Here is a 23,714-nt window from a genome sequence, read left to right on the forward strand (position 1 = left end):
CGCAAGTAACTTAAAGGGAGTAGGGAAAGAAAGGTAAGAACTTAATATAATATAATATAACCATCACCATTTAAATATATATATAAGTAAAATGTACACAAGGGGGAGGGGTATTAACACTTTCCAAAGGGGATCAACACTGTAGTCTTCTGCTGGAGACTATGGATCCTCGAAAGCTAGGTGCTGAGTCCGCGGTGCTTTCTTCGTGGCCTCAAGACGTGTCCTCTGAGAACGCCGAGTCTACCCTGGCCACAGGTCAGCCACAACACAGGTCCACTGGGGGCACCGTCGTGGAGGCCGTCAACCACACGTCCAGCAGGTCTGCTGGCAGGTACTGAGCCACCAAGGCTGGTACGGCCACTCCACGAACGATAAAAGGGGTACGCCCTAGACAGGAGTCTCGTGTGATATCACCAATCACCCTCCTGTCCTCTACACCCCAGTGGATTATCGTCTCCAACCGTCGGTCCCGGGTAAATCCTTCCACTGCCACTCCACTGGCAGGCTTAACACACCACAGTGTTCTTCCGGGGGGACGACGTCACAACAGCTGCAGCAAACTTCACTGTATGGAGACTGGCTGCCTCGGGTAGACTGACTCCACCTTCAACACAGTGGTCCCAGGTCGGCTCTGTAAGCAGACACGTCATTAATAACCGGGACACTAATACACCACACTCACAGGCTCAGATACAAACGCCCGACATATCCACTCCATAGATGGCGCTGTCGTCGGAGCACCACCTCACCAGAGGTCAGGAGCGGCGGTGTTGAGCGCTGAACCAGACTGGAAACTGGTCCTCGAGGCCAGTACACGCTGTCCTCACTAGGTGTCGTCGTTCGTTTGGCGGGGGTTTCGGGAGCTGACCCACAGATGGCGTGTTTGTCACTGCTCCAGGCACGGACGCTGAATCCGGGTTCGTAACATGGACTGAACAAACCTAATAGGTGTCACCCAAGTGGTGTTTGATTTTCTGAAGAAAATAGCAATCAAGCATAAATTCCCTAGTGCTCTAAGGTACTGGGTCAAAAGAGCTCAGACAGACACATTCGGGACAGAATTTGACAATGTCCCTAAGAAGCTACAAAATGATATGGGTCTCTGGGTAGACACGAACAATTATAACATAATCAGATGCGGAGGCCGCTTACAGCATGGGGACATAGATCTTGAAGGAAAAAATTCAATATTGCTTCGTCGTCACCACATAGTAAGCAAACTAATTGTGTTACACATACACAGATGCAACACACTGCATAGTGGGGTATTAGGTACTCTCACAGACTTAAAGACTACTACCCCAAGGTAGGTAGACTGTAAAATCCATAATTAAATCCTGTGTTATTTGCCGGGGACATGATGCCAGAGTGTGTCCATATCCAGGCCCTCTTCCATATCTAAAGGAAGGAGTTGAAAATATTCGTCCCTTTGAGACTACCGGAGTAGATTTCACAGGAGCACTGACACTAACAGGCACCAAGGACAAAAAAACAATAAAGGCATATATCTGTCTTCTCACTTGTGCCACAACAAGGGCAGTCAATCTAGAAGTGACTCCCGATATGAGGACCGAGGCATTCTTACAGGCTTTCTGCAGGTTTGCTTCACATAGATCCTGTCCTAAGTTAATGATCTCAGACAATGGGTCCAACTTATTGGCAGGAGAAGCATGTCTGAGATTTTTTTCTACGCCTACCTCCCTTAGGAGGTGGACTACAAGTTTAAAGGCTGCTCACGGCAGTTAAGCATAAGTCCAATAGAAAAAGGAAAAGCGGGAGCAAACCGCCAAGCCTCCACCACTAGGGGTGAAAACCTGTCCACAATAGGCCGCTGGCTCCTCCTAGTTAAACAGGACGTTAAAACTAATAAAGGGTAACCGACAGGTTCTCACAATCAAATATTTATATTTGATGTGGCGCTATGAATTGGAATTCGAGTTCCCATGAACAGCCGTCATATCAAGATCACAACAACATTTAATAATATGCAGAAATATGGTGGAATAATATGGTTGAAGGGTTGACATCAAAGACCGTTTTCTATAACATAACAATTTATTAATAACAAGAGACTAACTACTACATTACCGAGTTTACGTTACGTTAATGTCCATCCAGTGGCACGATAACAAACAGCTAAATAGCAACCCTTGCTGTGAGGCTGCATACTGAACTAACCTGACCACAGGTGTGCCCACTGATGACGCAATATTGCAAATCAAAGAAAAATATCACAGACTAAGTTACACCACAGCGAATGGTTACGTTATTGTAAATCAAGTGGCATTTGCAACACAGCTATTCAACAGCCCCTCGAGAAGTGACAGCAGGCTCCATCTTGCTGTCACTTCGAGTTGACAACATGAACTAACTGAACAAATGAAGGATATCCACTGAAGACACAAGCATGCTATCAATAGTGTCTCGGTTTCTCTGACAGCTACTATAATCACAAGCTTAGGGGTCCTCCCGCCCCCCAGGAGAGACCCACGTAACTAGGCGGGTAGTCCAACAGTGACTCCCCCTATCACAACCCAGTGTGAACACTCTTTGCAACTCCCTACAAGAAGTTTCCCTGTAAATAGTAACAAAGACAGGCAAGGTGGGATTCTGGGACACAGCTCTACAAATCCCTAGATTACTCTACTCTCGTCACCAGATGACAATGAAAAGAAATTGCCTTAAGTGATTAATTACGTTAATTGACTGATCGCAGCAGTCAGCAACAAAGTACTACGGTAATCACAAACAATTGTCTCACACTAGACAACAACATGATGATACTCTACGTTAATGATTAACACTTGTCTCTCTTGTTAACAATAACTCAAACTTATATTACATCACACTTGACTCCTTGCAAGTATTCAGTGAGTAATCCTCAATTAAGGTCAAATGGACCACAAATTACATCCCCATTGAGTTATGTTAACTAAGCCTACCCTAACTTGGTAGCTTCTCAACAGTCTGTGTCAAAAAATTACTAGTGAGTGTTAATTACCCTAATTAGCTCCGAGTAATTAATTGCCACCAGGACCGATAATTAATCATCCATAAATACGTCTCACTCCGCACTACCTAAGCAGGTCTCATCAAACACTGTGAATTCACGGGAAAGGAGTTAATTACCCCTAATTAACAAGATGTGCCACAAATCCACTGTCCTCAGACAGGATATGATTAATACAACGATTTATGCTAGCTCAATGACCTCGCTTTACCGGGTCATCGGAGCCCTCCGATGTTAATTACTCCACTAATTAACCTGAGCCACTAATTGCTATACCCCAGAAAGGTAATTAGTCTCGAGCAAATTACGTTAACACAAATACTGACAGATCCTCTCCCACTACGTGAACTCATGATGAGAAGGCTAATTACATAATTAGCTAGAGTGGTCAATTAGTTGCCACCCGGACAATTAATTGCTCCCGAGACGTATCTCACTCAAGCTCAACGCTGTTCTCTCTCATAACAGCCCTCACTCACTCCACAATAAGCGTGCACCCCTTATCTAGTTAATTCCCCAATTATTAACTCACTGAATCCTTAAGTCCTCAACACAACTTAAAGAAACAAAGTAACCCCAGTGTTACATAGGTCACACTACAATGGCATGCAACAACACAAATGCACTGCCCACATACGGTTGCGGCTACTGCAACTCGTTAATTACTGTGCCCACACAATAATGACACACGGTTGTGCAACACACAAGGGTATACCAATACTACTGCCCCCCTTTTCTTGCAACCGTTGCAAAGGACTACTGTGAACACACACTTACCTCAGCAAGGCAATTAACCAATCAATTGCCTGCTCTCATTAAGTACTGTGAATTCCCCTGAATAATCCTAGAGGTCCCTTAAACCCTCAACTCAGCTCTCAGGGCAGCAATATCGTATAAACTAATAACAACACTGCACAAACTTGCAACATAATGATGCCGTCAGCATACCCCACATGCTAATGACATCATTAGGCAATCAGTCAGCAATCACATCTACTGACTCACCACACAACACAGTACATAAACATGCAAATGAACACATAGAAATGGCATTCACATAATCAATGAAAATTATATCATCAGGTAAATGTATCTCTAACTACACAGACCTCAGGGAACCCACTGACATCCCTGCAACCTGGCCTGCCTACCTCTAATGATTATAATTTTACATGCTGATACTCATAGCACTAATCCAGTCTGACCGATTATATAGAATCGACAACTGGATCATTTATATGGCAAATCTCTACACTGACCGGTACATACTCGAGTCAGTCTACACACTTTTATATATATATATATATATATATATATATATATATATATATATATATATATATATATATATATATATATATATATATATATATATATATATATATATATATATATATATATATATGTCGTACCTAGTAGCCAGAACGCACTTCTCAGCCTACTATGCAAGGGTCGATTTGCCTAATAGGCCAAGTTTTCATGAATTAATTGTTTTTCGACTACCTAAGCTACCTAACCTAACCTGACCTAACTTTTTCGGCTACCTAACCTAACCTAACCTATAAAGATAGGTTAGGTTAGGTTAGGTAGGGTTCGTTAGGTTCTGTCATATATCTACGTTAATTTTAGTTCCAATAAAAAAAAATTGACCTCATACATAATGAAATGGGTAGCTTTATCATTTCATAAGAAAAAAATTAGAGAAAATATATTAATTCAGGAAAACTTGGCTTATTAGGCAAATCGGGCCTTGCATAGTAGGCTGAGAAGTGCGTTCTGGCTACTAGGTACGACATATATATATATATATATATATATATATATATATATATATATATATATATATATATATATATATAATATATATATAACTACAGTGTGGTCGTGTACAACATCTATCTCCAGGTACCGCCCTACCAGTCACCTGGACATGCTACAGACATCTGTCTCTCAGCTGCTTCCCTAGCCTGGCGAGGCTATGAGACAACTCTTACCGGGAATTTCCACCGGTACTCATCACACTGCACACAATGATAAATTTTACTCACATTTATCCTCATCATTTTACTCATTTCCCAGGTCACTACCACTGTAGCTGTCAACACTTAGCTTGCTCCTCATGCGTCGACAAGATGTGGCCCTAGGCTGTCCCGCGAAAGTGGCCAAGTGGCCCAAGGAGGTGGCCAAGGCATGTGGCCACCGCGTGGCCCACAGCGCCCCTCCCGAGCTGATAGGGGGGGGGGTAGGGTGGTAGCCAACGCGTGGGCAGGCGGGTGGGGTACCCAGTGCGCGGGCCGAGCCGGGCGATTGGGTGGCCTGGGGGTTGCCCCCGGGCATACACACGTTGACGGGGAATCACCAACAACTCCAGCAAACCAGAGCCTGCCTTGCTCTACACTGGGGTGACAATGGCCGGCGGGGTCCTCACACTGACGCCGCCTGGCGGAACTCAAAGTCCAACATGGGTCTGTAATCTCACCACAATTAGACTAGGAGGCCCTGCTCGATTCCGCCAATTGTCCAACAACACTAGACAGGTTATTCAAACCACCTGTTACACCATGAGGCTCTGCCAGCTGCCTCATGGGTGAACACTGTCAACTGTCTCTTTAGCTTTTTACTGTTCCTTCCGTAAATCCTTGGCCCCAATGCATGCCAATTGGGCCTTGACACAACCCCTGATGGCCGGAGTGCCATGCTCGATGAGTAATTTGGACGACAGAAGCGATTAACGGGGGTGGAGATGGCAGGCCTGCCACCTCCACCAGTCACTTCTTCCTCCGCTTGCCGCTCAATTCAAACTGACTCTATGGTGGGCAGGGAAACTCAAATGCCCACATCTCCCCCCCCCCCCCTACTTTGTCTTGACCAATCAGCACGAAGCCGGCACTGTTCCCTCGTGCCGCTACCAATCCCAGCCTTTCGCGCCAAAACACAGCTCGGAGCATACATGCCTACTCCAATCACAGGCCTCAGGCATCCCGTGATGTCACAAGGAGGGGGAGGCCTAAAGACAAGGCGCATTGTCTCACATGTTGGGGGGGGGGGCAACGTTCACCCCACTCTCCCCCCCCCCTCACTTCTAACGGTTTTAGTCAAGTATCCTCTCATACCATTTCACTCTCACCTCATCCTATTTCACAGAAACAGGGAAATCTCTGTAATTCTCTCTACAGAGCAATCACAGACTTCTAACCAGTCCCAACCGACAGTCCTTAACATAAGCTTTCATTCAACACCCCACAAGTATATGTTAGTTTGAAAGCTTCAGTTTCTAGAGCGACTAGCCTAATCTAGAAACTAGGAAAACTAGCTGAGGGAATCTAGATTCCCTCACAATGTCTGAGGAAAATCTGGACACACTCAAAGGTACGCACGGCCCTAAATCAATGGCAGTGCCCCTGGAAATTTATACCTCCCAGAGCACCATGGCACGAAGGCTTCTATGAACGCATGGTTGTTACTGTGAAACGTTCTCTATGGAAAACCCTACACCGTCAAAAGATTGACCTACAGGAGCTCCAAACCTAAGCCATAGAGATAGAAACACGAGTTAATAACCGACCACTTACCTACCTCTCTGATGATGTTTTGCAGCGTGAACCATTAAGTCCAGCTCATCTGATGTATGGGAGACCTCTCAGCACCCTAGTGTCCTTTACGGATGAGGAACCAGAGGACCATTCATATGTCAGAGAAAGTGATTTGGTTCAATGTTTCAAACATCTATCAGGAGTGATAAGTCAGCAGAATGACGTATGAACTCGAGAATACCTTACTGCTCTGAGGGAGGATCATTAAGGGGCAAACAACCCCTACAACAGAATTAACTTGAACCCTGGCAACATAGTTCTGGTAGACAGTGATGGGCCAAGCTCAGAGTGGCCTATAATCCAAATAGTCTCTGTTCATGCAGAACGTCAGGGCATCTTGAGAATAGTGAAAGTAAAATGCCGAGGCAACACTACTCTCAAAACATTAGAAAAACTAGTTCCTTTAGAACTGGCCAGAAAAGAAGACGTTCAACGACTTCCAGCACCCGAAGAGCCAGTAAGGGACATCTGTTCCGAACGGACCGCGGCAAAGCAATGCAAGCTCAAATTAAAGAACCTCTCTAGTTCTGAGGGCAAAGAATAAAGTGATTGCAGTCTTTACCGGGACTTTGACCCGTGTTCCTCCTCCCCCCCCCCCTTCCCTGGAATTATGTCGGAAATCGGACACACATAATAACATAAGTTACCCATTAAAGAAAAAGAGAAATGGTATTCCATGACGTCATACAAGACATATATTATATATCTCATCTCTTTTTAAACCTCAGTCTAGTATTTAAACTTAATAAAAAAGTGTTCACTAGGACTGAATATAATTTCCAACACCAGGAATATAGCTTAACTCTCTATTCCTTAATCATAAATAGAACCACCAAATATTTTAGGATGTCTCCCTTAGGCATTATCACGTACACGCAGCAATTTGTAAACACAGTGAGGAAGCACTCCCTGACAAATTTTACAACACATAACGGTTCTTCCTCTGAGCTTCAATTCAGGGTCCTCTACGATCCGCCCAACCGAAGATCTCATGAACAAAGGAAAGAACAACTTTCAGTATTTCTATTGCATTTAATACTGGCCATTATTATTATTATTGAAGGAAATATCGTTAAGACGTGGGAGTAAATCTCCAAATGAAGTGAGTTTACTCAGCATTACACACACATATTCCTTGACATACCTGTACTTATATGTTTAAGGAACTATTATTAATTCCTTACACTCGGTAGGTAATTGTGTGTTGGAGTTACAAGTATCTGAGCAGACCAATATAACTGTGATTGCAGCCACTAGCTGTACATCAAGCCTTGTAGGCCTCCAGACAGCCACCATTACTTGGCACTCTGAGGCACAGAGCAACACCTAATTCGGATACTACAATTACACAGCCTTAGCAGGCCCCACCAACAGTATCAGATAAGGTCCCCTTTTATTTTATACTGTAGATAGATTAATTATAATTACAGTAGATTAGACCACCAAAAGGTAATGATTTTTAATTTATATATCAAAGACTAGGTAAACAATTTGTGGTTTATGAAGGATCCACCTCCAAGTGGTTTAAGCTACAAATTGTCCCCCCAACTGTGTGTGAAATACTTTTGCAGGCTGAATCAGAATATATACAGTTCACTACTAACTAAGAACTAAGAACTAACTCAGAAGAAAAATAATCAAATAAAAATAATATAATATTAAAGTCAATTAAAAAATAAAAATAAAGTAAATATTAGAATATTCAATGAATAAGAACAATTAAAGCTTGCTAATATTTTCCGCAGGTGGTCATGCCATTGCTGGTGGTGACGCCATGGCTGGTGGTGTCGCCATGGTTGGAGGTGACGCCATGGCTGGTGGTGACGCCATTGCTGGTGGTGACGCCATGGCTGGTGGTGTCGCCATGGTTGGAGGTGACGCAATGGCTGGTGGTGACGCCATTGCTGGTGGTGACGCCATGGCTGGTGGTGACACCATGGCTGGTGGTGACGCCATTGCTGGTGGTGACGCCATTGCTGGTGGTGATGCCATGGCTGGTGGTGATGCAATGGCTGGTGGTGACGCCATTGCTGGTGGTGACACAATGGCTGGCTGTGACGCTATTGCGGGTGGTGACGCCATGGCTGGTGGTGACGTCATGGCTGGTGGTGACACAAAGCTGGCTGTGACGCTATTGCTGGTGGTGACGCCATTAATGGTGATGATGCCATGGAAGGTGATGACACTATAGGTAGTGATGATTTCATTGCTGGTGATGACGCAATGACTGGTGATGCCGCAAAGGCTGGTAATGAATCCATGGCTCATGGTGACGCCATGGCTGGTGATTACACGATGGCTGGTGGTGAGGCCATAACTGTTGGCGATGCAATGGCTGGTGATGACTCCATGGCTGGTGACCATGGAGGCAAGCCTCCATGGTCACTCCTCGCCGTCCAGGACTTGAGACCACAACTTCCCAGCTCGATTCCACAGCTGGCATGTCTGCACACTTCTCCTCTCTTGGAGATATATCACTAGGGGTTCCTTTCTGATGGGAGCTCAAACGTAGCACAGCTTCCCCCCTGCAATGTCGGGCACTCAAGTGAGCTCAAAGCCCTCCAGAAGCGAGCCTCACGCCTCCAGTAAATTATCCACATCTCCTAACCAGTCATTTATCTATTTTCTTATTCACTGCCCATAATCTCAAACTGTTCATCAAATCCAACCAGCTATTTTACATCGGTGTCTTCACCTCCATATTTCCCAGACCTTATAGTCAGGTCAGGCTTGATAGAATAATTCTCAAAGGGGAGACTCGTTTTTCGGCTACCTGGGATCATAACACTCCCTCCCCATTGTTTTTGAGAATTATTCTAGTAGCTAGGCTCGAGATAACGCATCAGCTACTACATTGTCTCGCCCCCTTATGTGCGTTATCATCAGGTCATACTCTTGGAGCAATAAAAACCATCTGCTTAACCTCTGGTTTGCATGCTTCATTTTTCTCAGGAAAACTAGGGGATTATGGTCTGTAAACACCGTTACTGGCTGTCCTCCCCCACTCACATACACTTCAAAATGTTTCAATGTCATCACCAGGGCCAAAGTCTCTTTCTCGACCGTACTGTACGACCTCTGGTGCTTAACAAACTTCTTCGAGAAGAAGGACACAGGGCAGTAAATTCCATCATTCTGGTGCGTCAGTACAGCTCCAGCCCCTATATCACTGGCATCTACAAATAACGTAAATGGTGCTCCAAAACCTGGCGACACTAGTACAGGCGCCTCGGTCAACAGTCTTTTGGTCTTTTCAAACGCTTTTTGTGCTGTTCCATTCCTCTCCCACTTCCTGCTCTTTGATAGCAAACTCTGTCATAGGAGCGGCTATTGTGGAGAAATTTTCACAGAACTTACGGTAATATCCAATCATACCGAGGTATCTCAACAATTCTTTCTTACTCCTGGGCACCGGAAAGTTGTCAATGGCCTCCACCTTTGTTCTTACCGGAGCAACCTCGCCTTGCCCTACTATATATCCAAGGTACTCCAGGCGGGCTCTCCCGAACTCGCTTTTTGCTAAGTTGATCGTCATGTTGGCCTTCTCCAATCGACCGAACAAATCTAAAAGTCGATCCACGTGATCCTTCCAGGAATCAGCGAACACTACAATATCATCGATGTACATTGCATATCCGGTCACGCCTTGCAATTTGCAATATCTGGCTCACAACTCGCCAGAAACATGATCTTCTCACAAACGATCTGACTTCTCTGGCACCTCTTGGCTAGGCTGTCCTCCTTGGACGCCTGCACTCCACCGGTCCACTCTACTTATTGTTTCCACTCTCCGTTCCCTCGTCTTCTTATCTTCACGTCCAGAGTCAGACATCTACTGTCTGTACTTCCTCTGTCGTCTTCACACTTCCATCTACTGCCATTATACTTCCGTCTCCTGTCATCATATTTCACACCCTCGTCTTCACCGACGATCCTACCTTTCGTCTCCTCATTTATCCAAGACCTCATCCTGTTTGACTTCCATCGAGTCCTCTGCTTTCTTCTATTCCTCCATGCTTGTATCATCATCCTCTTCCCACTCTTCTCACCTCTATACCACTCCACTTCTTCTCCTCCAACTCTTCTTCGTTCCCTAAAAGTTTCTCTGAGCACTGTACTACAGCCAACAGCACTCGACCGTACATGTCGCTTAACCTTTCCTAAGGTGCTCGTAAGCATCTCTTCACACATACTGTCTCCTCTCCTTTCACTTTCTCGGCTACTACTCTTCTTCACTATCTCTCCTCCACGTTTTCTATGAAACATGTCAACTCCTGACACCTCAAACAACTTAACTCCACTATCCATATGCCTCTGTGCTCGTTGACAACTTGACGCTCTACTCCTGTCCTCAGTATGTCCACATCCTTCCTCATTTTTACTCAGCACAGTTGCATTCACCTTCCGACTCTTAATTTCAGCGGGCTGGGCTCTACTCAGGTCCCCTCTCTTCACAGTATTCTTCTTCGGCTGGGTCATCTTCACTTTTGACCTCACCGAGACTCCATCTTCCTGAGTCGGACCTTCCTCAAATAACCACGCTATATCTACGTCGATATCTTCTGCTGTCTGAATCGACACTTTCTCATCTTCTCCAGCATCTTCCTCGTCGGCCACCTCTGCCTTCATCTCTACTGAGACAGGGTTTTCAATGGCTTGGCGGTCTCCTGACGCATCTCCTCGAATGTCAGTCAGGTTCACACTCTCAGGGGTCCCACCCATGCCGTGGCCTTCTGGGCACTCCTCTGGCACAGTCTCCGCTATGACTCCTGGCAACACCTTTGTCCCGCACAAGTCATTCCCCAGGATCACTTGGACTACTGGAACAGGTATGTCGGGGCACACTCCCAACATCACCTCTGCCGACACATATTCCGACCTTAGCTGGACAGTATATACGGGCATGTTACTCTCAGACAATAACCCATATACTTTCATCATCCCACTGCCCGCTAACCGTCGATCATTCTCAATCAGGCTTCTCACAATCAAGTTCTGATTAGCTCTGTTATCTCTTAAAATACCAACTTCTACTTCAGGTTGGCCTCTTATACTGATCCAACCTTTGCTCATGAACGGCCTATACTAAGGCCGTTCTATACTAAGGAAAGGTTCACTAAGTTCACCTTCTGTGGTTTGTCTTGGAACACATTAGTATATTTACTTCGGGGGTCACACATGGCCAGGGTCACAACTCTTTTGCCCTGCCTACAATCTCACATCACGTGACCCAATCCGTTACAATTGTAACACCTCACATGGGAAAAATCTCTTCTATATGTACCAGAGTGGCTCTGACTTTGTCCACTTGCATGAGAGTTCCTCGGGCAGGTACACTACCTGCACTCTGTGGGACTTTACTGGACTCTTTATTTCCAGGATCACGATTAGTTTCTCGTTTAGCTCCTCCATCTTCACTTTCAGATGAAGTGCGCGACCTACTGTTCTGAGTTTTAGGATACTTACGTTTATCTGCCCATTTATCAAAATTCTTCTCACCCCAGACTCCTCTGGGTCTTTCATAATTTCTTCCTCCCCAGACTACACGAGATCTGCCATTGCTGCGTCTCGCCTCGCCTCGTCATAGCGGAGTTCTGCCTCAAGCTCTTGTTTGTTTCAGTAATCATATCTGCCCTATCTGCGGCATCTTTCACCTCCTTTATCCCTGCTTCTTGGATCCTGAACTTTGTTTCGGGATGCATCATCTCCATGACCATCAGTTGCTTCAGGTCAGCGTAAGATCCAACTCCGGCAGCCTCAATCCACTTCTGGAATCGTCTTTCCAGATCCCTTGCCGTCTCGGCAAACGTACATGCTCCAACCTTCACCATCTCTCTAAAGCGCTTCCTATAAGCTTCTGGGGTTAGCTGAAACGAGCGCAATATGCTGCTCTTTACTGTGGCATAATCCTGGCACTCTTCCAGTGACAGTTGGGTGTATGCCTCTCTGGCTGCACCGGTCAATCTTCACTGGACCAGCTGGGCCCATTCCTCCTGTGGCCACTACTTGATACTGGTCACCTTTTCAAAGTGCTCGAAAAAGCTCTCTGCCTCTTCGGGAACAAACAAGGGAATGTCCTTCTCCCTAACGCTAACATCTGGTGAGTATGATACCGGGGTGGTGCTCTCTGGCAACCCATGTTCAATCCTTTGTTCAGCCAAGGTTCTGTTCGCTTCTATCTGCATTTGTTTTGTTCTCTCTTTTTCCTTTTCGACCTGGGCTTTTTCTTTCCCCACCTCTAGTCTTGCTTTCTCTACTTCCAGCCTGGTTTTCTCTTTTTCCTTCTCGGCTTCTTTTTCATCTGGAGTTCTAATTTCATCTTTTCCAGCTGGAACTGTCTCTCCTCACGCTGCATCTGGAGCTCTAACTGGAATCTCTCCAAGCTCCTATTTCGGCTACTCCTGCTACTGCGGCTACTCTTGCTGCTCGTACTCGATCCCTGGGATCTCACTTCATCCTGCTATCATCCTCCTTTCCACTTTCTGCTCCTCTTTGGGCTCCTTGCTCTGCCGCTTCACTTTTGGCTCTCAACTGCCTCAGGATCTCATCCTTCATCCCAGCTACTTTAGATGCTTTCAACCTGATGCCACATTTTTCTGCTATTTGTTTTAATTGATCCCTCGTGCAACCTTCCAAGTCCTCAGGCTTGCCTGACTCCACAAACGCTTGCACCTTATCCATCTTTGTCCTGTGAGTCTTCCCGAGAGAGAGAGAGAGAGAATATACACCTGCGGCCACACAGTTTATCTATTTCAACAAGGGGTGTACCAATCCACTCTTGGACAGGGTGTGGGTGTGTCAGTTCATTCTCCCGGACACAGGCCCCCAATTTATTGTAGATTGTGGGATGGTGGTGTTGTCGTGTTGTTGATCCTTCTTTACGGACAAACCAACCCACAACTCGGTAGAGTGCTTATACTTCACTAGGAGATCACACTAGACGCTTCTGGCTCTTGGAGAGGGGCTCAACGTCACACGTTTAGGGGATGCGGCTCCAACAATTAGCCTCGTTGTCACGTGCACACACCCACTCGAGCCGCTGTGACTCCCCACTCACTCCTTATGTGAAATGATCTCCTCAATCCCCTTTAACTTACTAATTTTCCATCCTACCCTATCCACAGTAGTGGTTCTTGGTTCTTTCTCTCTCTCTCTCTCTCCTGTACTATTTCATGGGAAGCCTCACTAGGACAAGGTCAAACACCAGCAAATTTTAATACATTTACTGGACAAAGCACATACACAATACATATACACATATAATAATTATGAATCCTACTCTCTATGCTATTTCGGTCAGGTTGCACTCCAACACCATCAGAACTCTATCCTCAGCTTCTCAAGTGGTATCCTATCTCCTGTTTCACCACCTAATATTACCAACCTCCTCAAGTAGGTCAAGTCCTATAATACAATGTTGCACTATCAGCAAGAGAATATATATATCTATAAACATATACAAGGAAAATCAGGGTATGAGTGAAATAACATATATAAATCAGTATAAATGTTCCTTGATATATAACAATGATCAATCGATCACCCTATCAGTCCTAGAACACATACATCTGTAGGTAATCCAGCCTACGACTGTAACTCTATACTTCAGTATAAACACTCCTTGGGACAAAAATGGCAAACAATCACTCACCTCTTACTGAGTCTTGCACGCTAATGACAAACACTCTAATGCCTCCCTACAAGTAATCATTTAGAACTTCCCTTCCACATCGGGAAGTTCACTACCCTGATCTCTTCAGGTTCTTCCGGGTTTAACTACCAGGATCCTCTGCAGCACTTCTTTGCTGCTACACCATGAAGTTTCCCTTGAGCAACTATGGAGCTTCACCACTTCCACTAGGGTCCTCCACAGCTCTCCTGGCTGCTACACCATGAAGTTTTCCTTGGGCAACTATGGTGTTTCACCACCTCTACAGAAGCACGTGACACTCCTCTTCACTGCTTCTCCTCACAGCTCGGGGTTCTCTCCTCCACTTCCTTGGAGTCTCATCAACTACTCCCTCTGTGTTGACTTCGAAGTTCTCAACAATTTCTTCCCCAAAGACAAACCTGCAACCCATTGACACTCCAATAAAAATGTTTCCCCTTAAACACATAAACAAAAATAATCACACAATATGTTTGCCTCCAACATCTATCAGCTCTCTACATACTGTGAGTGGACTCCCCCATTGGGCTGGTCCATGGCGGGCAGCCCCTCAACTCTGGGAGGATCCTCCGCCGCCAGTCAGTGTGCTTCAGGCGGTCAACGGGAGGGGACGTGTTGCTCGTCCCTCTCTCTGTCTCTCTCATCTCTGTCCTCTCATTTAGGCTTCCTGCCTTACCAAAACATTTCTAACTTATCAATAAACATTCGCAACTGTCGTTGGGCACACGACGAACTACAAGTAATCACTATAAACTGGCTTATATCGGGCTTACCACAGATTGTCTAATTGAGGGCGCTATCCCTCTGACGGCGTCTGGTCAGGGTGCTCCCATATCTCACGAAAATGTCTCTGGGCAGCTTAATGTTCTCTCCTCGCCATCCAGGACTTGAGACCACAACTTCCCAGCTCGATTCCACAGCTGGCACGTCTGCACACTTCTCCTCTCTTGGAGATATATCACTAGGGGTTCCTTTCTGATGGGAGCTCAAACGGAGCACAGCTTCCCCCCTGCAATGTCGGGCACTCAAGTGAGCTCAAAGCCCTCCAGAAGCGAGCCTCACGCCTCCAGTAAATTATCCACATCTCCTAACCAGTCATTTATCTATTTTCTTATTCACTGCCCATAATCTCAAACTGTTCATCAAATCCAACCAGCTATTTTACATCGGTGTCTTCACCTCCATATTTCCCAGACCTTATAGTCAGGTCAGGCTAGATAGAATAATTCTCAAAGGGGAGACTCGTTTTTCGGCTACCTGGGATCATGACATTGGGCACCATTCCTTTCCACCCGTCCCATCCCAAATCCTTCTCCTGACCCCTTCCATGTGCTATATAGTCGTAATGGCTTGGCGCTTTCCCCTGATAACTCTCTTCCCTCCCTCCTCTTCTTTCTTCTTTCTTCTTTCTTCTTTCTTTTTTCTCCCATGGGTCTTTATGAAGCGACCTGGGGTCCAGTGGGGTTTGCCCGTCCAAGGGTCCATCCTGGGTAGACCAATGTTGGTAGGACAGACTGGTGTTGTTGTTGATCCTCTCTGGTGGTGGCAATGCCATGGCTGGTGGTCACGATTCCATGGCTGGTAGCGATGATATCATGGTTGGTGGTGACGATGCCATTGCTGGTGGTGACGATTGCATGGCTGGTGTTGACGATACCATAGCTGGTAGTTGATGCCATGACTGGTAATGACGCTGTACCTGGTGGTGACGCAATGGCTGGTGGTGACACCATAGCTGATGATGATGCAATCGCTGGAGGTGCTGACATGGCTGGTGGTAACGCAATGGCTGCTGATGTCGCCATGTCTGATGGTGACTTCATTGCTAGTGGTGATGCCATGGCTCGATGTGATTCTATGGCTGGTGGTGATGCTATTGCTGGTGGTGATGCCATGGCTGGTGGTGATGCCATGGCTGGTGGTGACGTCAAGGCTGGTGGTGATGCCATGGCTGGTGGTGATGCCATGGCTGGTGGTGACGTCAAGGCTGGTGGTGATGCCATGGCTGGTGGTGATGCCATGGCAGTTGGTGACGTCAAGGCTGGTGGTGATGCCATGGCTGGTGGTGACGCCATGGCTGGTGGTGATGCCATGGCTGGTGGTGACCCCATGGCTGGTGGTGATGCCATTGTTGGTGGTGATGCCATGGCTGGTGGTGATGCCATGACTGATGGTGATTCCATGGCTGGTGGTGATGCCATGAGTGGTGGTGATTCCATGGCTAGTGGTGATTCCATGGCTGGTGGTGATTCCATTGCTGGTGGTGATGCCATGGCTGGTGGTGACGCCATGGCTGGTGGTGATGCAATTGCTGGTGGTGATGCCATGGCTGGTGGTGATGCCATGGCTGGTGGTGACGTCAAGGCTGGTGGTGATGCCATGGCTGGTGGTGACGCCATGGATGGTGGTGATGCCATGACTGGTGGTGATTCCATGGCTGGTGGTGATTCCATGGCTGGTGGTGATTCCATGGCTGGTGGTGATGCCATTGCTGGTGGTGATGCCATGGCTGGTGGTGATGCAATTGCTGGTGGTGATGCCATGGCTGGTGGTGGTGCCATTGCTGGTGGTGATGCCATGGCTGGTGGTGATGCCATGGCTGGTGGTGACGACATGGCTGGTGGTGATGCCATGACTGGTGGTGATTCCATGGCTGGTGGTGATTCCATGGCTGGTGGTGATGCCATGGCTGGTGGTGACCCCATGGCTGGTGGTGATGCAATTGCTGGTGGTGATGCCATGGCTGGTGGTGATGCCATGGCTGGTGGTGATGCCATGACTGGTGGTGATTCCATGGCTGGTGGTGATTCCATGGCTGGTGGTGATGCCATGGCTGGTGGTGACCCCATGGCTGGTGGTGATGCAATTGCTGGTGGTGATGACATGGCTGGTGGTGATGACATGGCTGGTGGTGATGCAATTGCTGGTGGTGATGCAATTGCTGGTGGTGATGCCATGGCTGGTGGTGATGCCATGGCTGGTGGTAACGTCAAGGCTGGTGGTGATGCCATGGCTGGTGGTGACCCCATGGCTGGTGGTGATGCCATGGCTGGTGGTGACCCCATGGCTGGTGGTGATTCCATGGCTGGTGGTGATTCCGTGCCTGGTGGTGATTCTATGGCTGGTGGTGATGCCATTGCTGGTGGTGATGCCATTGCTGGTGGTGATGCCATTGCTGGTGGTGATGCCATTGCTGGTGGTGATGCCATTGCTGGTGGTGATGCCATTGCTGGTGGTGATGCCATGGCTGGTGGTGACCCCATGGCTGGTGGTGATGCCATTGTTGGTGGTGATGCCATGGCTGGTGGTGATGCCATGACTGATGGTGATTCCATGGCTGGTGGTGATGTCATGAGTGGTGGTGATTCCATGGCTGGTGGTGATGCCATGGCTGGTGGTGATTCCATGGCTGGTGGTGATTCCATGGCTGTTGGTGATGCTATTGCTGGTGGTGATGCTATTGCTGGTGGTGATGCTATTGCTGGTGGTGACGCCATGGCTGGTGATGACTCATAGCTGGTGATGAATCCAAGGCTGGTGATGACTCATAGCTGGTGATGAATCCAAGGCTGGTGATGATGTCATTGCTGGTGGTGACATCATGGCTGGTGGTGACATTATGGCTGGTGGTGACGACATGGCTGGTGGTGACGCCATGGCTGGTTTTGAGACCACAGCTGGTCGTGACGCCATGGCTGGTGGTGACGCAATGGCTGGTGGTGACGATGCAATGGCTGGTGGTGACGCCATGGCTGGTGGTGACGCCATGGCTGGTGGTGACGCCATGGCTGGTTGACGATGCAATGGCTGGTGGTGACGCCATGGCTGGTGGTGGTGACGCCATGGCTGGTTTTGAGACCACAGCTGGTCGTGACGCCATGGCTGGTGGTGACGCAATGGCTGGTGGTGACGATGCAATGGCTGGTGGTGACGCCATGGCTGGTGGTGACGCCATGGCTGGTGGTGACGCCATGGCTGGTTGACGATGCAATGGCTGGTGGTGACGCCATGGCTGGTGGTGGTGACGCCATGGCTGATGGTGACGCCATGGCTTGTGGTGACTCCAAGGCTGGTAGTGATGATAATGATGATAGATATATACAAAAGTTGTTATATTTTTGTACAGCCACTAGTGCGCGTAGCGTTTCGGGCAGGTCCCTGGAATACGTCCCTCACGAAGAATCGTTTTTAAAACCAAGTACCCATTTTACTATTGAGTTAAACAGAGGCTACAATAAGGATTTACGCCCAGCAAATCCTCCCCGGCCAGGATACGAACCCATGACAAAGCGCTCACGGAACGCCAGGCGAGTGTCTTACTACTACTCCACGGAGACTGGTGTGACGATGCTATGGCTGGTGGTGACTCCATGGCTGGTGGTGACGCTAAGGCTGAATGTGAATCCATGGTTCCTGGTGACGACATGGCTGGTGGTGACGCCTTGGATGGTGGTGACCCTATGGCTGGTGATGACAACATGGCTGGTGGTGAGGCCATAGCGGGTGGAGAGGCCATGACTGGTGGTGAAGAATCTCCTCTCAACTCCTTATATTAACATTTACTAATAACACTAACACGTATAATTAAAATCATTGGTGTATCAGGCATGATATGCTAAATCAGGCATGATTTAGATAGAAATTACCCAGCCATCTTGACACCAAGCGTCGATAGCAGACTGAAATATGAAGTCTTCCACGAATGTTAGAGATTTATAGAGTTCAGTTAATTGTCCTTTCTTTCTAAAAACATTGTTCATTATGAAAGAAGTATTCATTTCGTGAAAATTATGTGAATACCTCTTCTCGCAATTGCCTTGCGAGAAGAGGTATTATTATTCAACATATTTACTGGTGACGATAGTTTAAATCGTACTCCTTTATTTCCCACAATAATTACTATTAAACCAAATTGGTTTAAGCTCGAGATCGCTATGAGCGTCTCTGTGCATGCGTGTTCAGGCCTCTAGGTATGGGGGAGGTGGCTTTTCGGCACACGGCTCCGCCACGAGTACACACAGATTTAAAAGCGGCAGCCATTGCAGATATAATACGTGGTCGTACAGTGCTTCGTACTGTATATTCTCGTTTCTGAGAAGATAATCGCGTCCCCGAATTTGACCTTCAACAGCAGTGAACGTCAGGGACTAATTGATGTGATATCGGCGACTGTAAATGTGCCAACAAGCCTACGTTATGTATGTTTTATGTGTAGTGCACTATCTCATAAATTATTACTGTAAGTAGCTCGTCGTTATGTCATTTACCGACCAAAACACTCTTGTTCGTTTCTTTCCACGTTATTCTCAAGTTTTAATGAATAGTGGAATAAATCTCTAGCCCAGTCCAATTCTATAACATTTTTGTAATTTCAGCGTATTGGTGAGGACAAGCAGAGCAATTCTTCCTCTGCACACGACATTCCCTACTGGTGTATCATCCATTATTTGGGCAATGTGATCACGTCTACGAGTATTCGAACAGTGAAACGGGTTTAGTGAAGTCTTCTTACAACTAAGCCTTACTGTCTCTCTTTCGTAGATTTCTTTGACTGGTGCTAATATTATTTCTATTATGTATTTACATTTCTTATACATATAATATTCTAAGAGAAATTACATAAATCTAATATTTTGTTTCTCAGTGTGTAGCAATGTTTCATATATAATTTCCTATGATTTGACAATTTATTTAATAGGCTTAATAATCTTACTATATTATCATCATATTGAATCTACATTTAATTTCTGATTCTATAATGTGTATTGATATGATTAACCAACTGGTATCGAACCAGCACCAGTCATTATCCTAGATATATATTATTTCTAGTAATACCCCCCAGTGTTGAAGTTTGAGGATTTAAACTCTCAATTAATTATTATTACAGTCCATTCATGCTCTTCAAATAATTACCAAATAATCTAACATCCATAGGCACTGGTACCACAGTGTCAGTCTTATAATCCATTTATTTGTTTTCCCTATTTTCTCAAAAGTGGGTGGTCCTTCGAGTATTTCGATTTCTTAATTAAATATTAATAGAGTTGAGTTAAAAGTCCCATTCCACAACAGTTGGTGGTGACGTCATGGCCGGTGGTGACGCCATTGCTGGTGGTGACGCCTTGTCTGGTGATGACGATGCCATGGTATGTAGCTAGGCCATGGCTGTTGGGGTCGCAATGTCTGGTGATGATGTTATGGCTGCTGGCGACACCATGGCTGGTGGTGACGCCATTGCTGGTGGTGAGGCATTGGATGGTGGTGGCGCCATGTCTGGTGGTGACGACATGGCAGGTGGTGACGCCATGTCTGGTGGTGACGACATGGCAGGTGGTGACGACATGGCAGGTGGTGACGACATGGATGGTGGTGACGACATGGATGGTGATGACGACATGGCAGGTGGTGACGACATGGATGGTATTGACGACATGGATGGTATTGACGACATGGATGGTATTGACGACATGGCAGGTGGTGACGACATGGATGGTGGTGACGACATGGCAGGTGGTGACGCCATGTCTGGTGGTGACGACATGGCAGGTGGTGACGACATGGATGGTGGTGACGACATGGCAGGTGGTGACGACATGGCAGGTGGTGACGCCATGTCTGGTGGTGACGACATGGCAGGTGGTGACGACATGGATGGTGGTGACGACATGGCAGGTGGTGACGACATGGATGGTGATGACGACATGGCAGGTGGTGACGACATGGCAGGTGGTGACGACATGGCAGGTGGTGACGCCATGTCTGGTGGTGACGACATGGCAGGTGGTGACGACATGGCAGGTGGTGACGACATGGATGGTGGTGACGACATGGCAGGTGGTGACGACATAGCAGGTGGTGACGACATGGCAGGTGGTGACGACATGGCTGGTGGTGACGACATGGATGGTGGTGACGACATGGCAGGTGGTGACGACATGGATGGTGGTGACGACATGGCAGGTGGTGACGACATGGCAGGTGGTGACGACATGGATGGTGGTGACGACATGGATGGTGGTGACGACATGGCAGGTGGTGACGACATGGCAGGTGGTGACGACATGGATGGTGGTGACGACATGGATGGTGGTGACGACATGGCAGGTGGTGACGACATGGCAGGTGGTGACGACATGGCAGGTGGTGACGACATGGCAGGTGGTGACGACATGGATGGTGGTGACGACATGGATGGTGGTGACGACATGGATGGTGGTGACGACATGGATGGTGGTGACGACATGGATGGTGGTGACGCCTTGGCTGGTCGTGAGGCCATGGCAGGTGGTGACTACATGGCTGGTGGTGACTCCATGGCTGGTGGTGATGCAATGGATGGTGGTGAGGCCAAAGCTGGTGTTGGCGCAATAGCTGGTGGTGACGCAATGGATGGTGGTGACACTATGGCAACTTGTGACTCCATGGCTGGTGGTGATGCCATGGCTGGCGGTGATGCCATGGCTGGTGGTGATGAAATCGATGGTGGTGATGCAATTTTTTTTATTATTATTATTTTCCACCACTGACGTGGCTACACAGTTATAATGCTAACCACAATATATACATTTTCTTCTGTCCTCCATGGACAGGGTTAGAGATGTGTTAAACATATAGTTCAAGGGTTTATTGAACAATCAACCACAGAAGGTGATACGGTGCTTTTAAAATGCTAAGTTAACCTACAGACGTAAATACATAGATACACAGATTTACGTATGCCCTACATAATGTGTTAGATGTGTCTTTTACATAGTGTCATTAATGTGCATTTACAAAGGTGAAATGTAATTCTGATCAGCTTCCATATATACTTTATACACATACATTTACATATACACACACATGCATTCACATACATTTGTCTCTTTTACTCTGACAGGGTGAGATAGCTGATAGAGAAACTAGTGTGCAATTAAGCACTTAATCACTAAAGGTGATTAAGGTGCTTTTACAAGCTCACGTTATATAGTCACATTACATACATACATTGTATAATTGATACATTACATGGTTAACCTTGGGTACAAGACCAATATATCATCAATTGTTCCCGTACTCATTTAGTAATTACAGAGTTCAGCATACCTTAGCCCAGGAGGGCGAAAGTCAGTCAATATGGGACATTCTACAATATAATGTTCAAGAGAGTGCATGTTTTCTCTTTCACATAGTTGACACATTGTGTACTCGACATTTGGGTTTTGAGAAAGCTGCCAGATACGTCTATATCCCAGGCGTATTCTGGCCACTATAACATCACATTGCCGGGTTCTTGTTCTATTAGTCCCATATGTGAATGTCTCCTCACGATATCTATCATAATATTTAATGCTACAACTTTCTGGTCTTTGTGAATTTGTTAGGTCGATGAGATCTTCATTAGACATTTGTTTAATTATTTTCTTGGTCACTGCTAATGAAACACCCATATCAATTTCTACCACTGGTTTTCTACAGGCTGTCTTTGCAAGCATATCAACAGTGTCATGCCTTGAGATGCCAACATGTGATGGTATCCATAGGAATTTAATTTCAAATCTGTTTTCTTTAGCAGCTGTGACGGTGTCCACCCCTATATTTCTTCCTTCCCAACTTAGAAGAATCATATCTCCGTACCCTAAGTATTCTCTGATGTTCAGGGAACATTTTCATGTGTGGGAAAGCATGGAGCGCAATTAAGCTGGCTATAAAATGACCAGCTAAGTTTCATAATGCACGGGGGCTTACGCCTTTTGAGGCACAGGGCAGTGTAGTCATCCTGTTTCCCGCCAAGACGTCCTGACGCTTCCCGGCACCTGATTGGCCAGGTGAGGTCACGTGCCAGAAGTGACCAATGACGAGAGCCCTCGGGCGGTGTGACGTCACGAGGCGGAGGGCTCGGTGCGGCTGGCGCCTGGGCGGGAAGAGTACGTCACGAGCCGTCATAGAGGGAAGACGCGTTCGAGCGAGCTCCGGATCTAGAGAGCCCTTACCAGTAGATTTAAGCTCGCTTCGATTCTGCAGACAGTCTGAGAAGCCATCCAACTTCCGTGGAGTGCCCAGAGGAAAGGACGGACCGGATTAGAGAGCCAAGAGCTCTGTCAAGAGTCTACAGCAGAGGGAACGTTGGGCTGGGACGCCCAGAGGACCACGTATTCTACATCAAGCGAGTAGCTACGGCCGGGTCAAATCTACTGGCAATGAGGCGAGGGGAAGCTGTGCTGGACTGCCAGTGAGAGTGGAGGACGACGACGGAAGTACCTGTCTCCAGTACCCCAGAGAAGAGGAGGAGGAAGGCAGTACCTGTTGGGAATTAGCACGTTGAGAACGCGTTACCACGAAGGCGACGAAGGAACCTGTGTGTGTGGTGGAAACTAGTCGACGGCAGAGCAGATGCCAGGGCCAGGAACCTCAACATCCCTCAACAGAGGACGAGTCAACTTCGTGGTTGGAGTGAAAT

At 46.9% G+C, this 23,714-nt stretch overlaps 2 protein-coding genes across 2 annotated transcripts; both read left to right on the forward strand.

The window, feature by feature from the left end:
- Positions 1–16,237: 16,237 nt before the first annotated feature.
- LOC138366782 (mRNA decay activator protein ZFP36L3-like) lies at positions 16,238–18,828 on the forward strand. The gene is made up of 2 exons (XM_069328066.1): positions 16,238–16,517; positions 18,512–18,828. The coding sequence occupies exons 1-2, from the start codon at positions 16,238–16,240 to the stop codon at positions 18,826–18,828; spliced, it is 597 nt and encodes a 198-aa protein (XP_069184167.1).
- A 1,626-nt stretch (positions 18,829–20,454) lies between these two features.
- LOC138366790 (golgin subfamily A member 6-like protein 2) lies at positions 20,455–21,801 on the forward strand. Its single transcript, XM_069328074.1, has one exon. It carries the CDS (start codon positions 20,455–20,457, stop codon positions 21,799–21,801), a length of 1,347 nt encoding a protein of 448 aa, XP_069184175.1.
- Positions 21,802–23,714: the final 1,913 nt, after the last annotated feature.

The sequence above is a fragment of the Procambarus clarkii genome, chromosome 2, assembly GCF_040958095.1.
Source record: "Procambarus clarkii isolate CNS0578487 chromosome 2, FALCON_Pclarkii_2.0, whole genome shotgun sequence".
NCBI classification, from domain to species: domain Eukaryota; kingdom Metazoa; phylum Arthropoda; class Malacostraca; order Decapoda; family Cambaridae; genus Procambarus; species Procambarus clarkii.

What these genes read in the sequence shown, in the direction of transcription:
- LOC138366782 (XM_069328066.1), top strand. Translation starts at nt 16,238, where the DNA reads ATGGCTGGTGGTGACGTCAAGGCTGGTGGTGATGCCATGGCTGGTGGT. An exon ending in TGGTGATTCCATGGCTGGTG is followed by an intron (nt 16,518 to 18,511) that starts GTGATTCCATTG and finishes GGCTACAATAAG; the next exon opens with GATTTACGCCCAGCAAATCC.
- LOC138366790 (XM_069328074.1), top strand. Translation starts at nt 20,455, where the DNA reads ATGTCTGGTGATGATGTTATGGCTGCTGGCGACACCATGGCTGGTGGT.